General features: G+C 44.9%; 2 protein-coding genes across 6 annotated transcripts in view; one reads left to right on the top strand and one right to left on the bottom strand.

Moving 5' to 3' along the window:
* Positions 1-594: 594 nt before the first annotated feature.
* Positions 595-12,278, top strand: SLC46A2 (solute carrier family 46 member 2). Of its 3 annotated transcripts, XM_073345664.1 has the most exons (5): positions 595-656; positions 1,182-2,389; positions 4,987-5,070; positions 7,413-7,569; positions 9,313-12,278. In XM_073345664.1, exons 2-5 carry the CDS (start codon positions 1,312-1,314, stop codon positions 9,368-9,370), a joined length of 1,377 nt encoding a protein of 458 aa, XP_073201765.1. In that variant the 5' UTR covers positions 595-656; positions 1,182-1,311; the 3' UTR covers positions 9,371-12,278. The 3 variants fall into 3 exon arrangements, with proteins under 3 accessions (XP_073201765.1, XP_073201767.1, XP_073201766.1); XM_073345665.1 differs by lacking the exon at positions 595-656 and having other exon boundaries at positions 1,115-2,389; XM_073345666.1 differs by lacking the exons at positions 7,413-7,569; positions 9,313-12,278 and having other exon boundaries at positions 4,987-5,150.
* SNX30 (sorting nexin family member 30) overlaps positions 11,268-20,889 on the bottom strand; it is a 67,345-nt gene continuing 57,723 nt past the window's right edge. For 2 of the 3 annotated variants that reach the window (XM_073345668.1, XM_073345667.1), the window contains one exon: positions 11,268-17,611. In XM_073345668.1, the coding sequence (XP_073201769.1) occupies positions 17,552-17,611 (60 nt within the window). In that variant the 3' untranslated portion in view covers positions 11,268-17,551. The remainder of the gene's footprint in view (positions 17,612-20,889) is intronic. The other variant, XR_012159133.1, reaches the window with a different exon arrangement.

Genomic DNA, 20,889 nt, shown 5'->3' with positions numbered 1-20,889 from the left:
ATTTTATTTCTTCTTCTGTCCCTCCCTGTTTCCTCCCCCACCCCGATATTGGTGGGGTGCTCAGTCATGGCTGTTGAGGTTAGCCGGTTCTATCTTTAAAAAAAATTAGGGACTTGATAGTTCCATTGTGTTGGAGATGGCTGGACACCAAACATTAGCTACTTTCTTCCAGGGGGGGCCCTAGGCAGGACCCGACGCCTCAGGGCAAAGAAAAGAGGGGGTGAGACATGGAGATGGCATCAGTTCTTTTTCCCCAGCAGCAGGAACGGAGCAAGGGTGTCCCTCATGGTGGGGTGATTTGATGGGAAGAGGCTGCTTTGGGAGATGGGTTGGGCAAGAGGATCTTGCGAAAGCACACATGGTCACAGTATATATCCTGCTAGTCAGCCTCCCTTTTCCAGTTGCCTTGCTGTTCCCGGTGTCTCGGCCCTCAGGAGAGCCCAGGCTAAGGGGGTGGTGTTGCCACACATTTTCCAGTATGTGGCCTGTTACTCACCACAGCTACTAACTCCTTAGCTCACTGGTTACTCAGCTAGTGTGGGAAGGGAATATTTCTAGACTCTGCTGTGTGCGTAAGCCAAGAGAGCCCGTCAGGATTGCCCTCATTTGAGAAGCACAGTGAGGCTGAATGCACACAGGAGTGGCTGTGGAGACAGGTCAGTGCAACAGCCTTGTTTTTGTTTGAATTTCCTGCTACAATTTGCTGTTCAAATTGTTGAAAAGGTTTTGGGGTGGGGGGGCAAGGAACAGGGTAAACAGGTTCAAAAGCCACCAGCAACAAACATGGGGTGGGTGAAGATGGGTGGGGGGGAAGGAGGGCTACTGTCCAGTGACCTCAGCCCTCTCCACCCTTCCCCCACCCCCACCCCATAGGTAGATGTTGCCACTGCTTTGCTGTGATTCCTTTTGCACGCCTCAGCTCAGGGGTGGTGAAACATAAGCCACAACCAGGGGACAGTCACTTCCCCAAGTGAGACAGAAATTCCCCAAGCCAGGGCCCTGTGACCTTTCTGAATGCATGCCAGGAAGAGAGTGGAGGGCGGGCTCCAGGCTCGCAAAAGCGTCCCTGGCACAGGCAGGATTGAGAGCAGTCTCAGCCACTGCACGGGGCTGTGTGTGGCTGGAGGGGAGGTGCAGCCAGCGTTGCTCTCACACAACTCTGTTTCTGTGCTAACTTGCAGACGTTAGTGACTTTCGGTTTTAACACCAGAACTTCTGAACCTGCTGTCTCCAGCACACCTCCCTGCCGCTCTTCCTTCCCCACCCACCTCCTTGCCAGTAGCCCCAAGGAAAGGTTCAGCAGCAGCCATCATGGTCGGAGGGATGGCGGTGAGGACCTGGATTGAGCCCGTGGTAGCTGGTGCCCAGGTAGCCAGCTCCTTTTACGACACAGGGCTGCTGCTAGTGGTGAAGAACTACTACAACTGGACCAGCTCAACCTCCCCGGCGCACATGCTTGAGGATCTACAGCAGAAAGCTGTCTCTGACTTCTACATCATCTACAACTTGATTCTGGGCCTGAGCCCCTTGTTGACGGCCTACGGCCTGACAAAGCTTGGCGACAAGAAGAACAGGAAGCTCACCATTTGCTTACCTCTCCTCGGCTATCTAGTCTCCAGGTCCCTCCTGCTCCTCTTAATCCTGCTGGAGTGGCCTATTGAGGTGTTGTATGGGGCGGCGGCCTTAAACGGTCTGACGGGAGGTTTCACCACCTACTGGGCTGGCGTCATGGCTCTGGGGTCTCTGGGCTCCTCCGAGCACAGGAGGTCTCTGCGGCTGATTGTTATCGAGCTGACCTATGGGATGGCGGGCTTCTTGGGAAGCATAGCGTCTGGGCACATCTTTGTCCATTCCCACATAAGTTATCAACAGGGCACCGTGCTAGTGGCCTGCAGCATTGCCTGCTATGCCTTCTGCTTCTTCTACAGCGTCTTTGTTCTGAAAGTCCCTATGCCTGAAGGCACCTGCCCAGCTTCCCTAGCTCACAGCAAACCCAAGGACATAGATCAGCCTGACAGCCAGCTACCAGAGGATGAAGGAACTGCAGGGAATTCAGGTTCCTGTGAGAACGAGGGGCGCAGCCCCCTGGCACCATCAAAACTCATCATTGCAATGCTCTTCATCGGGGCAGTCTTGTATGACCTAGCAGTTGTGGGAGCCATGGATGTGCTTCCGCTGTTTTTGCTTAAGAAACCTTTGAGCTGGGGCCCAGTGGAGATTGGCTATGGCAATGCTGCTGGCTACATGATCTTTATTACCAGTTTCCTGGGGGTTTTTGTGTTCTCCAAGTATTTAAGGGACACGACTATGATCATCATTGGGATACTGTCCTTCAGCATTGGCATTCTCATCATGGCCTTTGTGCGACAGACATTCCTGTTCTACATTGGTGAGTTGAACTGTGACATGATTGGTCACAGCCACTGCAAGGGAGAATGACTGATCCCCATGTATGCTAGGCGGCAGGCAGGCGGAGAAAAGGGAGATGTGCAAGAGCTGTGCTTCAGCAGCAGTATAAAGCTCTTTGCTGTTCACGTCAATGAAAACCTCAGACCAGGAAACACTGTGGGAGAGACACACTTTCCAAAGAGACTCTTCTAGCCACAGTAAATTATTCACCCACACAAAATTCTCCTATTACATCAGGGTTTAAAGTTTAAGAGGTCAACATGGTGACAGTGTAAGAAGCAATTTCCTCCTCCTGTGTCCTCCCTCACACATACCTCATCTTTGCTGTCTGGTTACAGGGTTGTCCCTACTTCCCCGGGGGTGGCAGAAAGGCCATAAAGAGCAGACCCATGACTCCCCACTCTGCTCCTCCTGAGATGGCAGCAAGGGGCCTGCGTGAGTTCACTAACCCACTACACCAGCAGCCACTTTGAGCCCAAGGTGCAAAATTCTGATCAGCTGTGAATTTTACCTAAATGTGTGGGCCCTTAGCTGTCCCCTCCAGCCCCCATCTTTTCCCCTGTCTTTGCTGGATTAACAGTAATAAACTTGATGTCACATGTTGGCTTGGGAGGGATTTGGTTTTTTTTTTTATAAAATCATTTGTTTTAAAGACTAGTTAGTGCTGGTAATTTTTCACTAGGTCATATCCCAGATCTAAGCTGATGAAAGGCAGCTTTGCATAGGAGAAAAAACCCTTTTCAGCTATTAATACTAGTCAAACAAGTGTCTGTCTTCATTATGGGTAATATTTCTCCTTGTAAGGAAAGGCCTGTGGATGAGAAGGAAGAAAGTTTGGGTTACCTTGGCAAAGATGAAATGGAGGCATCCTATGGACTGGAGCTGATTGGACAAAGTTTCCTTGTTGTTTCACAGTAAGGCATAGCTATGGTTGGTGGGAAGCCTAATTGTCAAGCATTGTTAATTGTCAGCTAGAGCCACTGTAGCAGTTTAAAAACTTAGCAGTACGTATCCAAAATCCTGAACTTTAAGTAAGACCTTGTCTACACTACAGGCTATGTTGGCAAAATATATGTTGCTTGGCTTGGGAGGGAGGGGGGGGAGATATTCCACCCCCACCCTCCCCCCGAGCGACATAAGCGTTCATGTGCGCAGTGCTATTTTGGCAGGAGAGCCTCTCCTGTTGACTTAGTTTATGTCACTCACAGAGGTGTTGTCTTTATGCCGATGGCAGAGCTCGCTCCCATCTCTAGAGCATCTTCACCCCGCACACTGCAGAGGCACATTTGCGCTGCTGCAGCGCTGTACGTACAGACGTGGACAAGGTGGGTGAGGAATGATTTTTTATTTCACCCACTTCTGTTGGTGAGGGAGACAAGCTTGCGAGCCAGGCAGAGCTCTTCTTCGGGGCTGGGAAAGGCATTGCCAGAAGTCATCGCAAAAATGCCAGGTGGAACAGCTTGTTCAGCATTAAGTAGTTAGCACATCTTGGAAGGGACCATTCCATGTAGAGAAGCCCATTAACACTGCTGCAGTCATAGGACAAAAAGAGGGGGTTAGTGGGTCACAGGCATAAATGGACAAGGGGTAGACAGGGATAGGCCTCCTGACTCTCTCAGGAGCCAAGTTTGGCGGTAGGAAGCAGTTACTGCAGCATAAAAACTGTATCCTTGTTTGTGGCAGTGAGCAGCTGCAAGATGAATGTTTAGTAAATGTAGAGAGAAAGAGGCCTATACCATTCAGCTTAAGATCTCCTTGCTGAAAGACTGACAGGGACACAGTGCTAAGGGAGAGCAAAACAAAAATAAGGTCTGTGTGATGCTGGTATACCCTGTATGAATGGAAGCTGAAAGTCCACTGAAAATTATTCTGTCTGGAGACAAGGTGGAATAGTAAAGAAACAACAGGGGAATGGACTTTCTAACAGCTTTGCTTATTCAACAGAGAGACATGTTGGAGGAACAAGGTTTCAGGGAAATGGGGTAGGAAAAAGCATACTTGGTTAAATAGCTTCCATCACCAACCTGTAATCCTGCATTGTTTGTAAGATGTTATTTAATACTTGTATTGCAGTAGCACCTGGGAGCCCCAGTCACATGGACCGGGACCCTGTTGTGCTCGGTGCTGTACAAACAGAACAAAAAGACAGGCCGTGCCCCAAAGAGCTTCAGATCTAAGGCCCAACCAATAGCAGAGCCATCACTTTCCTAGATAACACAATCATCCTGCCTGTGCATGAAGCTAGGACCCTAAGAGCATGAGCCCTGCTGATCGACCTCTAGAGGAGTAACCCTCTTTGCTGACAGGTAGACCCCCCCTCCACTCACGTGGACCACCCACTAGAAGGGGACAATGACCTGCCTAAATACGAGGATTAGTTTTTAATACTGTAGAGGGACTGACAGAACCACATTGCCCACATCACACAGTGAATCCTACAATCCACAGCTGTTGCCTGTGATTTGCTCAACACCGCCCCAGCCCTGATCTGCAATTTATGGTCTTGCCCTAAGGGGCACTAAGCTGACGTTTTGCCAGCAGGTACTGATGAAAGCTACCCATTTATTTGTGTTACAGCTCGGGCCATAATGCTGTTTGCTCTCATCCCCTTACCAACCATCAGATCTCTGTTATCCAAACATGTACAAGGATCGTCCTATGGTGAGTAACAAGATTTGTGTGTGTGTGCGGCGGGTGGCGGGAAATGGGACAGAAACCTAATGATGGCTATTGCTCTCATTCACTGTAGGGTGGAAGAGCAGGTTAAGTTTCAAGTGCTGCCATCTGTATTCTGCTTCATAAAATCATAATTAGAACTGGGGAAAACCATTTGGAGAGTTAGGACGAGCCGGTCCCGGTTCCCCCTCAGTGTTTAGCCAGTCTTCGCCCCAACCCCAGGTCTTTAGCACAGGTTTTGGGACATTACTCTGTGGTCAAATTGCTTCCCCTCTGTTCATCCGGTAGGGCCGTGAAGTTGAGCTGTGGCATAACTGCCTACAATAATGCCTTCTCCTACTGCAAAGTTGGAGCAAAGCATCAATACCTCTCTACCTGCACTGCCCTCCCCGGAGTCCAGAGTTCTCAGAGTTACTTAGCACAGGGACGTTTAGATAGGTCGGCCCTCATCCCTTTAGCCCTAGGCCCCCTGTTTCAGCCATTGGTGACAAGCCACTGGTACAGCTTGTCCCATTACTGCAAATGCCTAGACCATCTCCAGTGGCAAAAAGCAGGGGGTTGCCTTTTGAACAGATACTTTAACTTAATTGAACCTCCCCCACTCCAGCTGTGTAGAAACAATTGAATACCTTTGCGCTTGTCTGAGCTGGTTGCATTGTGAGATCTGAAAGGTGCTGAACTGTGCCCAAACCGGCCTAAAAGGAGGGGTTCCACTCAAGCTAACTCACCCTTTTTTCCCCCCATGTACACAGAGCCGCAAGGGTACACTGCAGTTCGCAAGAGCGGGGCTGCTTCTCCTTTCAGAAGTTTTGCCTGTCTATACTAGAAGTTTGTAGCCACATCAGCACACCAGTGGCTGAAATCGGAGCTGGGTAGACCAGGCCCCAATCACAGCCCTGGACAAAGCTAAATGGTCATGCTAGATTCAGGTTCCATTTATAAAGGGCTAATAAATAGATATTATTTGCATATTCCAGACAGGAGTAATATGTGCAGTAGAGTGATGAAACCCTTGTTACAAGCAGATGTTAGATGCTAACAATTCACCATTTATTAAAATGTCCATTTGTAAATGGATCCTTAACACAAACTGTGGCCAGCTCTCTGAAGGATGGAGATCAGCGTTATCACATCAGTCTTTGTCCTCCATCATAGTCAGCAGAAGCTAAAACAATGGCGTCACATAGTAGGACTTCATGGCTGGGACCCTGTTAGCTGTTGCAGAATTTAAGCTTTCCATTTAAAATAGTTACGTTTCTCACCCTCACAGTCCTCAAGATAAAAGCTTCCACATGTGAAATAGTGAAATATTGTCTTACAGCATCTACAGCCAAGCCACAGTGAAACCATGGCTCTAAGGCAAATATGTGTACCCTATTCATCATAATAGGCTGTTGCCTCTGAAACCTAGTGATGAGGATTTAAAATATCAACCCTGAACTGACAATGCAGAAACAATCAGCTGAACTAGGATGAGTTTGAATAGCACATCACCACATCTTCCCAAGCAGCCTTCTGATTGTAATCACGTTAATCCTTTCCTAGGATTAGTGTCCCCTTTTGGCACTGTGGTAGCATGTTTCAGAAGTTTGACCTGCATAATAATGCTTTAATCAGTTACCTGGTTTTTTCTCCACAACATTTTCTTCTCCTGTTTGATCCTGCACAAAAATGGTGGGTAGTTAGAGAGAGATCCAAATCGCTATATCCAGATCTTATCCTAATGGGGTAGGCAGCTGTGGGAGGACTGAGTGAATGCCTAAGGAAAAGTCCTAGCAGCTAAATGCAACCAAAATTAAACTGTTTCAAGATCCAGGAGCATGTGGTGCTGAGGTTTTGCTTCAGGCCCCATCTCCAGTTATAAAGATGTATTTGCTGTTCACGCGAACAGATGGCATTCCCATTAAAGAAAGCGCTCACACACACACACCAATGGCACCTACTTAAAGGAGTTTTTGGTGGCTCCTTAGCAGAGGTGGTCCCCTGTAGTTGTGGACCACCTCTGCTAAGGAGCCACCAAAAACTCCTTTAAGTAGGTGCCATTGGTGTGTGTGTGAGCGCTTTCTTTAATGGGAATGCCATCTGTTCGCGTGAACAGCAAATACATCTGTCATACAAATGCCATCTGTCTTAAGACCAGTAGTTCTGGCACAAGGGTGGTCTTGTCTACAGGTTCCATGTTATCCAAAATGACATTTATTATGTGTCAAAGGGCCTGAATCTAAACACGGCTGTGGCTTTCTGTCCACGTTGACTCCACATAGAGTGGTTTTCCTTCTTTCGTTGAGGCTCTGGCTAAGAGTAACTATTTATTGGCTTGTTTACAGGTAAGGTGTTTGTCTTGCTGCAGCTGTCTTTAGTGATCACGGGGGTAGCTACATCCACAGCCTACAACAAGATCTATCAACATACACTGGACTGGTTCAGCGGGTTCTGTTTCATTTTGTCTTGTGTCGCTGGCTGCCTAAGCATCATCCCCATCAGGTAAGGAGGGGGAAGGATCTTGTTTAAGGGATTCCCCCCCCCCTTAAGTACTCGCAAAAAGGAGGGAAGGGGAAAAAATCAGACTGGTGTATAATCAAGTTAAGAACAGATTACATGTCTAAAAACAGAGGCAGCCTGAGATGACTTGTCCCTTAAAAAAAAAAAGGCAGTGGAGAGTTCCTGGCTAGCGTTTATGGTGAGTGGACAGCTAGTGAAACTAGCAACATGTGCAAAGGAATGAAAACAGAGAGAGGAAGGATTTCTAGTCAGCACGTTTTATACTTCGTTTAACACACTTAATACCTGTGACTGACTTGGTGGAGAAGTGATGTCTTAACACTCCCACTCCTGCAGGTAAACAATATAAGCTGATATCCCTCCAGAGTCCCAGGAAGTCCTCCAGCAAGACCAGATTTGATATTACAAAGATCACAAGCGGACAAAAAGAAAAAACATTTTGGCCATCTTTACATCTCAAAGCAGCAAACACTCCCTCCATTAAAAGCAATATACGGCACATCCGTCTAGTCCTACCCTCCCCCCCCCCCCAGTTCATAGTTACGCAGTGCTAATGGCAGAAGCATTTGGGGGGTGGGGAGACTAAAATAAATTCTTCTTAAATGGAAGCCAATCTAAACCTGTTTGTAAGAGCAAAATGTGGCATTTCCTCTGGATACCACCCCTTCGTGCAGAGGAAGGGGAACAGGGAGACAGGAATAGCCACCTAACCATTCTGTGCCTTCTCACACTCAGCCCAGCAGCCCTATTATACACCTGTTGGTGTAGTTACAGCATGCAAGAAGTTACAATGTATTTAGCACCATAGCAGCATTGCACGTGGAATTGTGTTGACTGGAATAGGGTGTTAGCATTCAACACAAGGCAGCTCGCAGACAGAAAGCCCTGGCTTTGCTTGTCTACATCTTTCACAGTAGCTAGCAGTCTGGTCTCAGGTGAGGTCACTTCACGGGCCACCTGCGACCATGTACCTCCTGGGACATTGTGTCAAATAGTGGCCTCTCTACAACTAAACACCAATGAGTTAATCAACTGCAATAAATAAATTGGAAACTGCAGTTCTGAACCCTAGAGAGAATCCTTAGGGAAGGATGCCCATACAGCTGTCATGGCTAGGGGCTCATCGAATCCTACAATTGAATTCTGCTACTACCACCACCTGTGAGTACTGGGTCTTTAGAGTGAGATGCAACCTTCACCTATCTGTTCTCCTGTATGAGCCACTTACGGAGCTGGTACTTGTCCCATCCTTTCTACAAGGTCAGTGCACAATTACCAACTAGTTTAAGTGCACACCACTGATTACTGGGGGGAGGGATAGCACAGTGGTTTGAGCACTGGCCTGCTAAACCCAGGGTTGTGAGTTCAATCCTTGAGGGGGGGGCCATTTAGGGATCTGAGCCAAACATTGGGGATTGGTCCTGCTTTGAGCAGGGGCTTGGACTAGATGACCTCCTGAGGTCCCTTCCAACCCTGAGATTCTATGAAAGCTGTTACATGTGCAAGGCTCCTCCTGGTGGCAGTTAACAGCACTATGTAAGCTATCCAGTGCACGGCCAGCAAGTATAAAAGTGACTGTACAATGGGAGAAACCAGACACAATGGTCAACAACCTGAAACACACTCCCCCTGTTATGCCAAATTCCTACTAGAACAGTGATACCAGAACCCATCAAAGCTTCTGAGCAGTTCTTCACTTTCTCATTCACGTTTTATTTTCTACAGCATCGTGGCCTGCAAGCAACGCTCACCGTCTGGCTCCCTTGAAATCCTTGCGGCCTGAGGGCATGCCGTTGCAAGTTTTAGCTCTGGGAGTTATTGCAGGTTAGAGCACCCTACTGTACTAGAGAGCTCAAGAGAACGGATGATGGAAGACAGCTCTTTGGGTCTGCCATGCTAGTTTTAGGCTGAAAGTAAACCCGTTGGCTTAGGTGACAGCAGCCAGGTATCCATGCCATGGACTGCTCTCATGAGTAGCCAACTGGCAGAGGCCAGTAAGCACACCACCTCCCTCACCCAAGGGGAGAGGCACTCGCAGTGCTGCTTCTGGGGTACAGAAGTGGTAGACCATCTTTGCTGGAGTCAGGCCAGCAGCATTTGATTTCAAATTTATGCCAGTGGCAGGGATGACACCATCTTGGCTGCTCCAAAAAAACAAAACAAAAAAACCCCACACACACCAACTTTAGTGTGGCAATAACATTTGGAGCAAGAGCTCTGTCTGGCCATAGAAAAACGGCTGTAGATACAACCCCCTGCTGAGATAAACACCTCCATTCAGCAGCACTGCCTGGAGGAATTTATGGACAGGCAAGAGGGAGGGAGACTTGCTACCAGTCAGTCCTGGAGGGGAGGATTAGGTTTGTCAGAATACAGAAACCTAAAAATTTCCCTTACCCTCCCCTGGCAGATTAAATTAGAGGGTGGTGAAGGCATAGAAAGAGACACGGGATTCAAAAAGGGGCAAGCTCCTTTATAGAAGGAAGCCCCTTTTCAGAGTGATACCGACCTGAGGGGAAGATACAGCGCTCGATCCTTTGTTTTGTCACTCTAGAGATGATTGCAAGCTTTTCAGGGCCTGAACTGTCTTATTTGTAGAACAGCCTACCCCTTCTCTTTCCCTCTCCGCCCCCCCAGCTGTAAACCAATTGATCAGCTTGAGAAACCACAACACTTTTCGTAAGCTAGATCATAGTCAGACCATCAGGGACAGGTTCTGAACCTGCAATGAAGCGGGAGCAGAGCTCATGCATGACACTCTTTTAGAGCGTACTGTAGGTACAATTAGTAGTGGATGCAAAACTGAAGTTGTTACTTCATCAGGAGCCACTGACTATTAACGGTGTTAAACTATTTCTGAAAGGCACGAGGACCCCAGAAATCCCCATATGTAGCAATTAAACTCACTTCCCCCCCATGTGTAAATAAGTTGTAAATCAATGCATCAAGAAAGAATTACTGAACAGGTATATGTGCTAAATGCCTTGGTTTGGTGGGCCTGGTGTTAGATGCTCTCTCCAACAGCACTGTGCCAACATATCCATGCAGTCTAAGGGGGGTGGGGAGGGGTACTATTCAAAGTGACCCTGCCATGAAGCAGTGAGACCATCATGAGGCAGTTGTGTGAACTCGACCCTAGAAAGCCCCAGCAACATGAGGATTAAGATTCAGCACCTTGTGTAAGCAGAGTAGCAAGTACATTTGCTTTAAATACGATGTCCTGCTGTTTGCTTTATTTGCACTATGCTGAGGCTCCTTAACTGTGTCCTCATAAGGAAAGGTTGGTTATGCAGTCAAGATGCTGGACTAGGTTGTAGGAGCTCTAGGGTCAAGTCCTGGCTCTGTGTGACCTTGCACAAATCACTCCCCTACAGAGAGAACATCTCATTCTCCCCATTTTATAAATGGGAAACCAAGGCAGAGTGATATTGCAAGGATAAAGGTGTACGTGAGGTGCTCACACTCTGGTGAGGGGTACTACAAGGAAGTAGATGTAAACAACTGAGTTATCACATTTGTATAGCATAGGTGAAATCTCACCCCTGCCCAGGAAGAGGGAATATTAAAAGCACAAGTTTCACCATCATAGAGAAAGACAGGGCAGTAAACAGTTGAGCAAAATAAGTGCAAGTGCATACATCATACTGTAGATGTGGTAAAGACTACACAAAAAGAAACTATTAGGTAAAGAAATCATCCTTTAATACATTGATTGGTCCATTCCTTTAAATTAATTGAGGTAAAGAAACAGTGTCTTTAAAAAAAATGTACACACTAATAATTATCAAGCATTACAAATAGTTTACCTCAAAGTGTTTTTATCAATACTAATTCCATAGTAACAATGCACAGAGTATGTTTATACAGAGCTAAATGAAAAGGAACAGAAACATGCCAGCACCTGAAATCAAAGACATTTTATATCCTGTGACTTTAACAAGAAAAGCAAAAGAGTGTTAAATTTGGTTGAGTGTAGGAAACAAAAACCTCTCCAATCTGTACATCATCCCCTAGCTAATTCACACACAAGGACAAGTCTTCACAGCTTTCATTTTGGTTTATCCTGGTATGGGAGGTGATGTGAGGGTGACCAGGGTATGAAAAAACAAGAGTTTCTGTAATTGTTTTTACAAAAAGTCAAAAATACAGTAAACTGGTTGGGCACCTAGGCATTCATGGTGTCACACGCGGAGCAACAAAAGGGATGAATTCCTAAAAATGTGCTGGCAGAAGTTAAATTTCATGGCAACATCGACTTGCCTCATGGCATAAACTCCCCGAATGTTAAAGGGAGCCATGAGTGCAGGCACATAGGAAGTAGTATGAACAGGACAACATTGTCCAATCTCCACCCACAAAAGAGATGAAATACTGTAGATCGTTCACGGTTGCATAACAAAACCCAGCATCATCTAGTTGTATGCTGTGTGGGTGACTGGCTCAAATCCTGCAATCTGTGTAGATAGAACCTTGTCTCTATTGACCTAAGTGTCTCACTGTACCACTGAATGTAGGATTAGGGCCTTAGCTATCCAGGTCCAGGAGGACGCAAGCACGCTTGATTTTTATATTTTTTGGTGTTATAGTGTAAGAAGGAGTTATTCAAAAGGCTACGATTTTGATAAGCACTTTCTGCCTAAACCCTAAACTAATACTGTTAATTGTGACTATTTCTATATATCAAATACCTCCTGCCAAGACTGTAGTGTCGAGCAGGTGTTTATCAATAATGATCTATTATTCCTTCCAACCAAAATTTTTTTTAAAAGTGACAAAAATACATTTAAAATATCAATATTTATTCAAACCTTCATATATCCCATATTCTGGAGGTGCCCAGTTTCATATCAGAAATGTATATGGCAAATACTAGTAATTTTTCTCCTGAAAAAAAAACAAACAAAAACACGAACAAAAAAACCCCCCAGTTATTTCCCTTCTTGAATGACCTTCAATTGTTTATCGTAAAAAAAAGCTGGTTAAAACCGAAAAGGAAGATGACTGTCTCCCTACCCTGTAGTGTTTAAGGCAGCTGAACATCAAACAGCTTGTTAAATAAAACTCGGAATTTGTGCCCACAGTTCTGCGCACACCAACACTGGGTCAAAAGCACCACGCATTGAAGACAAAGTTTCCATTTAATAGTCTGAAGCACATTTTCTTTTAATTTTGCATCATTTCTTGAGTTTAATGGGTAAATTGGATTAAGGCCCCAATCCTGCAAACATACACAAATAGTCCCACTGAATTGAACGGAACCCTTCACATACGTAAGTATTTGCAGAACCAAGGCCGAAACAAGTATGTAAGTGTGGACAGGCTACGCAAAAGCATCACCACAAAGCTCCCTCGACACCACCACCAGTTCTACCTGTAGACCCTCCCTAGGTCAAGGCCTTCCATTTATGCCGATGTGCTGCAGTGCTTTAGTGATGCAGACAAAGGTTTGCGATGGAGGCCATCAAGTTGCACTTGGCACTGAAGCCATATTTCCAGAGGTGAAAGGCCAGTGCATTAACTCATTGATGGATAAACTGCACATTCACACAACTTAAACCCTTGCTGAGCTTTTCCTAGTTTTCTTTCTTCTTTCCACCTCTTCTCCTCCCTCTATAACCATCACATTTTGTGATAAGTTCCTTGACGCAGTCATTTTGGTGTTAAGTATAAACATACCACAATTTACCCTCTGGTAAACTACCAGTAGTTAAGGAAAGACCTGACTGCTTTATGAAATGGAACAGACCTGGAGAACTTTCATTTTAAATGATTACTTGAGAAGGCCATCATTTTTTGTTTTCTTAAGTCTTCCAAGTTTATTGCATAAGTAAAAATCCTGATGAGAGATTATATATAGATAGATTATATATAAAAATTGGAGCTAAACAGTGCTTGCCTGGATGTGCTGGTGCCATTTCAAGAGTTACAACTTTCCAAATTGCACACCTATCAGAAGTAATGGAGAGACAGCAAGAAACTGCACATGCCTTGGATCAGTGTGCACCACAGGGCAGCTGTGGAGCAAGATTTGTTAAAAGGAAACATAATACGCTTTAAAGCTGCAGATGGGGCCCAAGCCACAGAAAGTTCAGCTCCATGGAGTGCGTATCCGCAGTTTGGGTTGATCAGAGTTTCTAACCAATATGGAGTCACTCAATTTGAGCCAGATCAATCTGTGTACACAGAAAAAAGCCCATTGGGATATACTGAAAGATGCTTAAACAACTATTAAAGGAAATAAATATAGTGAAACCAAGTTACTCTATCAATGGATTTCTGCTCAGTATTTGTGAAGGGCTTGCTTTTCTACAGTCACAAAAATTAGTGAGACTATTTATACTCTGCCAGACTTGGGCTCTAATAGATAGCCACACATACACCATGAACTGCAAGAGAATTTTAAACCTGCATTTCAAGGGGCAGGATCTGATGCAGCATGAATAGGAACAAGTCACTTGTGACAACTGAATTCAGCCCTGAAAACACTTGTCAGTTTGCATGTCAGTTGGTCTGCTCTGTGCTACTAACATGCGGCACAAAATCTTCTGTTCAGACTATGAAACAAAACCTGGCTCGCCACCATTTTCACACAGTGGTTCATACTGTGAGGATTCGTTAAGACAGACCCAATCACAGGCTAGCTGTGTCTAAGAGGGAACCATCACACAATATCCTACTCGTATGACTTGCAGTTACAAGTAAGAACTCCCTTTTCCCAACATATTTCAAAAGCTTGCTTCCAATTTAAACCGTGATTTATGTTATTTAGCATAGCAGCCGGCAGTGTCGCCTTCACACTAGAGCAACATCCAACCTGCAACATGATCTAGAGTCTGTACCCTCTGATCTGTGACCCAAACTTGCAGTCCACCTATCTTCCCCCTTAAAGGGTTCCAGATACATGTGTACTTACAGTAAACCCTTCCGAGCCATTCCTAGCCATTGGCTGGTTGTCGAGGAAGGGCCAGCGTTCTAATGGCTTACCCGCAAAAGGCGTTTGCTTGACAACAAACAAGGACTGAAGTCACTTCATTCACTTGATTAGTAATTTAAAAATCAACTGGCTCCAGAGACAGTGCAGCAGAACGTTAATATTACGTGTAAATATAGGTAAAACATTAGGTGTCTGTTGCCGGACACCCCACCATCTTTGCAGTAGGTGAAATTGTTACCGTACTTAAATGCCTTAAGTGAAGCTATAAAAGCTCCCCTGCTACCCACTACAATCCTTACCTGATGTTGCAATGTCCTTTGCTAACAGTACCTTGTACAATATGTATTTTCTGAGAAATGGCAAATGTACTTAAAGAACCAAGACCCTGGAACTACAAGCTGATGACCGGTCTTCAGTTTTCTAACTAAGCCTGGAGAGCAAAAGGCATGAACATGGGAACTCAGAAGAAGAAGGGGGAAAATAAAAAGGAAATAGAGTAAATTCACTTCCCTCTAAACAGAGCCCCTACATTTTTCAAATGTTCTCTTGGGGAAAAGTACCTTTCTTTTTTTTTTAAATGCTCAGCAGAAATGCAGCTTAGCTGATCATTCTGTGAGAGAACAGGGCTAGAAAAAGCTGTCATTTCTCAATCCCTAATCAGTCTTTCCTGCTCACTGGGGAAGCTGAAGACAAGTTTACTTGACCCTAGGTTTATGCTGATGTTTCAGAGCCAATTATGTTCAAAAACCTAACCAATCTGGCAGGGTAGAAATGGTATGCGGAGGGGTTAAACAATTCTCTGGTTTCACCACATGAAACCTTTTGTTATCAATCATTTTAATCTGCTAAATGATATGAATTAATGACAAAAAGCATAACACTGCAAATCAGAACAACTCCTATCCCATACAACCCAGCAAATCAACTAGGCCTTCATTATCAAACCCTAATATCAAACAATTGGAGAGAGGATGAATAGACAAAGGTTTAAGGGAGAAAAAAAACACAGAATCATTTCTTACTTAAAGTCTTCCCTCCCTGTTCTAACAGAATATTATTACTATACTGCAGTTTCAACCAACCAACCACCCACCTGAGGCAAGGTCCCTGATTTCACCAAGCAAATGTATGCTGACAAATTGGGACTGCAGGTTTAGAATCACAAAACTACATCAAATGAAAATGATATGGTCAAGTAGGAAAAACTGCCTTAAACGTGACAAATGTTATGCCCAGTGATCCCCCCCATGTTAATAATTTTACAGCCACAACTTTTATGTAATAGTTGTTTGAACAGAGATAATGCAGACCTGAAGAAACTTCAGGTCTATTTTATAGCATTTATTTTAACTGGGGACAATCCACAAATTAAAAGGGAATTTGCATGGTCTTTGTAAAAGGGATACAAATAAGAATTTAATTTATTTATTTTTAATTAAACTTTGGCTTCCTTGCCAGAATGGTGCCAGGGATCAACGGAGCATTCCAATATCTCTGGCAGAAAATGAGGGGATATAAGAGCATAAAAGGCTCTTTGCTGACCCTAGAACCCTGAATATTACAGTTATGTTTTGCCAAAAATAATTAAATCTTGGAGCTCCTATGGGAGGAAACAAGCTGGTCAAGCAGCAAACGAAGATTTAACAGATTCAAAGTATCTGTAACCCGTCTTGGCAGTGTTCCTGCCTTTGGAAGGTACTAAAGCCACTAACAACAAAAGGCCATGAACTGGAGAGACTGGATAAGGAAAGGAAAAGAGATTCTGCAGACTAGAAGGTTGACAAAACCTGGTAGGAAAATAGATTTATAGCTAAAAAAGGGCAACTCTTAAGAGGACCTTTCAATGAGGATCAATAGAGACAAACATGACCACTAAATGTACATAACAGGGAAAAGATTATTTCTCTACCACCTGCCATTGACATGTTTAAAGCAAGTTTCACACATGCACAATGATACCTGGTGTCAGCAAACACTTGACACTTTGGGGGGTTTGGCTGCTGTGAAAGAAAGAGGGAAAAAAGCAAGAACCCATCCTTACTATGATGGGCATGTTTTAAATGCCTAAGGCCAGAGGGCGATTGAGAGGGATTCTGATCTATCTTAGATTGTTCTGAAAACAAGTGAAAGCATGGATCAAAGAATCCTATCACAGAACTGTCTGTGCTCACTTTGGGGATAAAATGTTAACAGACTAGTGTTTGTTCCCATGACAACTTGTAAGGCTACAGCATACACTCACCCCCTGGCCCCAGGCCAGTCCTCCTTTGATCCCCAAATCTGTCACATGTGCGCTTCAGCCAATTTACATTACTTCATATCACCAAAGGTAAACAAAGGAGTATGGGACAGTCAATATGAACAGAGTGCTCGCCACGCTCAGGAACCACAGTTCAGGTTTGCATCATGAGCTTTCTGCAGAAGTGGCCGTATGTTCTAATCTAGGACTAGCCCAAACTCCCACACAAAGATCCAGCTCCAAAATTGCGTAATCCAGGGAGTTTACAAATTGTAGTAAGTGTCCACTTCTGGCCATTCCCTCTCCAGCAAGGAAAAAAAACCCACCACCACCACCACCCACACAAAAGAAGAAGGGTGAGTTGGTGGGCTCTGTTTCATGGGAATCAACCCTTATTTAGCAAACAAAGAGGATGGTAATAAAGATGTCATATTGGCACCTTGCAGTTTAGAGTTTTATTTTCATCTTTTTAGTATTCCACTCATTAGTTCTTCCGGAATAAAGAGGTAAAGTTTTCTTTATCAAGAAGCGACTTGATCCCTGTGTATTTCCATTACAAGCCCAAGAATACTCCACAGGCTGAAGAAAGAACCATTAATGTAACTCAAAAGATGAAACATACCGGTTTAAACACAGAGGAAAAGTCCAAATGCTTTTCAATGGGTCTGTACCAGACTGGGCATAGCTGGCACTTTTCAGGTAGCTCTCAGAGTAGTGCATCATACAGCCCCAGTAGGTTGTTTAGTGGTACTGTGCACTTGTGTAGAGAAGTCTGTGGGCTATGGAGCTTCTTATTTGGTCTCTGGTTTGTCCTGTAATAGTGGTATAATTGACTCCCACGCCGTAAGGCACTGCAAACAAAAACAATATGTATTAACAAAAAACTATTTTAAAAAAGATTACATTACATACTCCTGATTCCTCATTCTTGTCCCACCACTCAGGCATGCACGATAAGAGGTCTCACAAAGCGTGATCCTGTTAGCCATCAGTTTAGTACCTCGAAAGACAGGAAGTTAAGAAACAGTTTTCTAAATTCCCAGACAAAAGAAGTTGCTAGGCTGGAGTTAAGGGGGGGACACACTAAGAACTAAGTGACTAACTAAGAACGTTAGTCATCAAAAATCCCAAATGAGTAGAAACTTCAGAAATTCCAAAGTTAAACTGAAAGGAAGTCAGACAATATTTGGAAAGCATGAATGGGCAGAGCTACAGACAACTGGACAATCACCATGCTGGCTCCTTGTAGCAATGAAAGGCTCCCTAGTGCCTTTGTAAGACGTTATTTTGAGGGCAAAGACTGCTTCTAACAGCTTTAAGCAGCCTACAGCAACTAGCTGTTCGGTAAAGTTCTAAGCAGAGAGACAGACAATGGGTCTATGCCCTAGGGAAGAGGCTGGGCAGAGTGATAAAGACATAACAGAGAAACTGCTCCTACTTCCCTTCTGGCAGCTATAGGGGTTCACTGTTCAAATAAGCTTTTGCCTAGCCGAATAAATGCGGAGTATTTAGTTAGGATCCAGAGACACCTCTGGATAGGAATCCAATTATCTGGGGTTTCTTATGCAAACGAAGCATCATCATCCAGGGCAACAGCTTTCATGCAGATCTAATAGGCTTGGGCCCAGCCTTCTAAAGATATTTTGGCGTTTCTTTGTTTAACGTTGCAACACTCAATAGATTTAAGATCCTAAGGCTCAATTTCCAGAGGGATTTAGGCACTTAGGAGCCTTAATCCTATTAAGGTTTGAGATGAGACTTGGGCATTGCAACACTCAGCGCTGCGAAGCCGAAATACCTTTAAAAAGTTGGACCTCACTCCTCTGGCTATTAGGGGCCAGAATTTCAAGACAGCTCCATTCCCACATAGGGATCTCAAGAAGAGCCAGGTTTTTTTAAGGTGCTCAGCACGCAGTAGCTCCCACTGTGATGCCAGATTTTCAAGGTGGATCCCCAACAGGGTGAGCTCTTTAGGGGTAGGGAGGGGGAAATTTAACTCTCGACTCTGGTAAAGTTTTCAAGTCCCACGTGTGAGAGAATCTGTCTAATGAGTTAGATACAACACAAATTCTGAGAGAGAAGAAAGCCAGAGAAGAGCTAGAGAATCCTTTGTAGGGAATTAGAGACACCGCATAGAAGGTGTAGGGAGAGAAAAAAAAGAAAACAGAGCAAAGCCCGAAAGGGGAAAAAGGTGTAACAAAGCAGTCAGGTTAAAGTACATTTATTTTAAAAGACGCACTAAACACAAGGCTGATTGCTGGGTACTGTAGCACATTGTGAGCTTGAGCTTCGCTAGCCCCCTTCTCCACTGGTTTGGGTGAAGTGCGTGGTGGAGGACATTCTGAGCACTGCCTGGGAACCCTTAGTTTTAGGCCTATGATCCTTCACCAAGAGCCCTGCCCACAAAGCTCCTGACTGGGGGAGATACCCAGCCTCACCCATTGGCTGGGTCACACTACTTGAGCTAGTAAAAGGCACAGGAAGTTGTCCAAGCAACTAGGTGAATCCCTGGCTGGCTGCTACTGCAGACCCCTTCTTCTTGCCTGACTTATTCCAGGTCCCTCCTCCTACATCCTACTCCCGACGCTCGCTCAGGCTTTGACCTGTGGCGCGGCACCCAACGCTGACCCCCGGTTCCAGGCTTCTGACTAACCTGACCACCCCCAATCCCTACAAACATAGGCAGATGCCACAGAACAGGGGGTGCGGCCACACAGGTAGTTTTCATTCCAGGCTTATTTTTATGGTTACTTAGACCCAAACACCCATTCAGCACACCCCTGTCAGCAACTCCCACTTTCAGTAGCACACCGTGCCCAAACCAAGGCATTCGAGTAGGGCCTACTCAAACAGTGCTGGACAACAGAATCATTTTCCTTTACAGCAAACCTAGGAAATGCTATTCAAAAAATCTTCGTTCAGGCTATAGGGTTCAGCTTTCAAGTCAAGAAGTGCCAAAACTAACGTCGCCCTCCTCATGCATAGAGATTAAAATCGCATTTAAACTAACATTTAGATATTGACATACTATTATCTCATACTTTGTGTGCTCTCATAAGGCACAACTGCTAAGATAGGCAGTGAATGAAGCAAAGAACCATGGATATTGTAAGCGCTCCTATGTGCTACAGTAATACAAATAATAAATAATGCAGAACCATAGAAATGTAGGGCTGAAAGGGACCTCAAGAGGTCATCTAGTCCAGCCCCCTGTGCTGAGACAGGGCCCAATATAGCTAGACCATCCCTGATAGGTGTTAGTCTAACCTATTCTTTAAAGCCTCTAAACACAGGGATTCCACAACCTGTTCAACTATCTTTATAATAAGGAAGTTTTTCCTGATATCTAATCTAAATCTCTCTTGCTGCAGATTAAGCCGATTACCTCTTGTCCTACCTTTAAGTGGACATGGAGAACAATCGATCACCATCCTCTTTAACACCACCACTTAACATATTTGAAGACGTATGTCCTCCCTCTGTCTTTTTATCGCATGCCCAGTTTTCCTTTCCTCAGGGGTCGGGTTTTCTAAACTTTTTATCATTTTTGGTGCTCTCCTCTGAATTCTCTCCTGTTGGTCATATTTTTCTTATAGCATGGCACCCAGAACCAGATACAGTACTCCAGCTTAGGCCTCAGCAGTGCCAAGCAGAGCAGGACAATTATCTCCCATGTCTTACGTATGATGTGCCTGTTCATACACCCCAGAATGACATTAGCCTTTTTTGCAGCTGCATCACATTGATGACTCGTATTCCATTTGTGATATATTATAACCCTCAGATTCTTTTCAGCAGTACTACTGCCTACCCAGTTACAGAAACAGTACATCAAGTAGCCAAAAGTTAATCATGATGCACAAAGGTAAAATTAAGATTGCTATTCCCCCACCTCCATTTCCTTAACATATAATCTTCCCATAGGGCCATGTAGCATACTTGGCTCTTCCTCCAGTGACTCAGTGAAAGTCGGAAGCAGGAGGGGGACACAGACGCCTTCCTTACTCCAGTAAGCTCAATGGTAAATATTTGCAGAACCAAGTTAACCTGGAGGCAGGGGCGGCACCTGATGTGAAGTCCGCGCACTGAGCACTAGGTTCTTTACTGCAATGCAGGGCTTGCAATTTTT

The sequence above is a fragment of the Lepidochelys kempii genome, chromosome 5 (genome assembly GCF_965140265.1).
Source record: "Lepidochelys kempii isolate rLepKem1 chromosome 5, rLepKem1.hap2, whole genome shotgun sequence".
Taxonomy (NCBI): domain Eukaryota; kingdom Metazoa; phylum Chordata; order Testudines; family Cheloniidae; genus Lepidochelys; species Lepidochelys kempii.
The sequence above is the reverse complement of the archived record's forward strand: the minus strand, read 5'-3'. Positions and strand labels throughout refer to the sequence as shown.

Bases quoted from the DNA above. Each gene is read 5' to 3' on its own strand.
- SLC46A2 (XM_073345664.1), top strand. From the start codon at position 1,312: ATGGTCGGAGGGATGGCGGTGAGGACCTGGATTGAGCCCGTGGTAGCT. The intron at 2,390-4,986 runs GTGAGTTGAACT...TTTGTGTTACAG, and splicing joins GACATTCCTGTTCTACATTG to CTCGGGCCATAATGCTGTTT. The intron at 5,071-7,412 runs GTGAGTAACAAG...GCTTGTTTACAG, and splicing joins TGTACAAGGATCGTCCTATG to GTAAGGTGTTTGTCTTGCTG.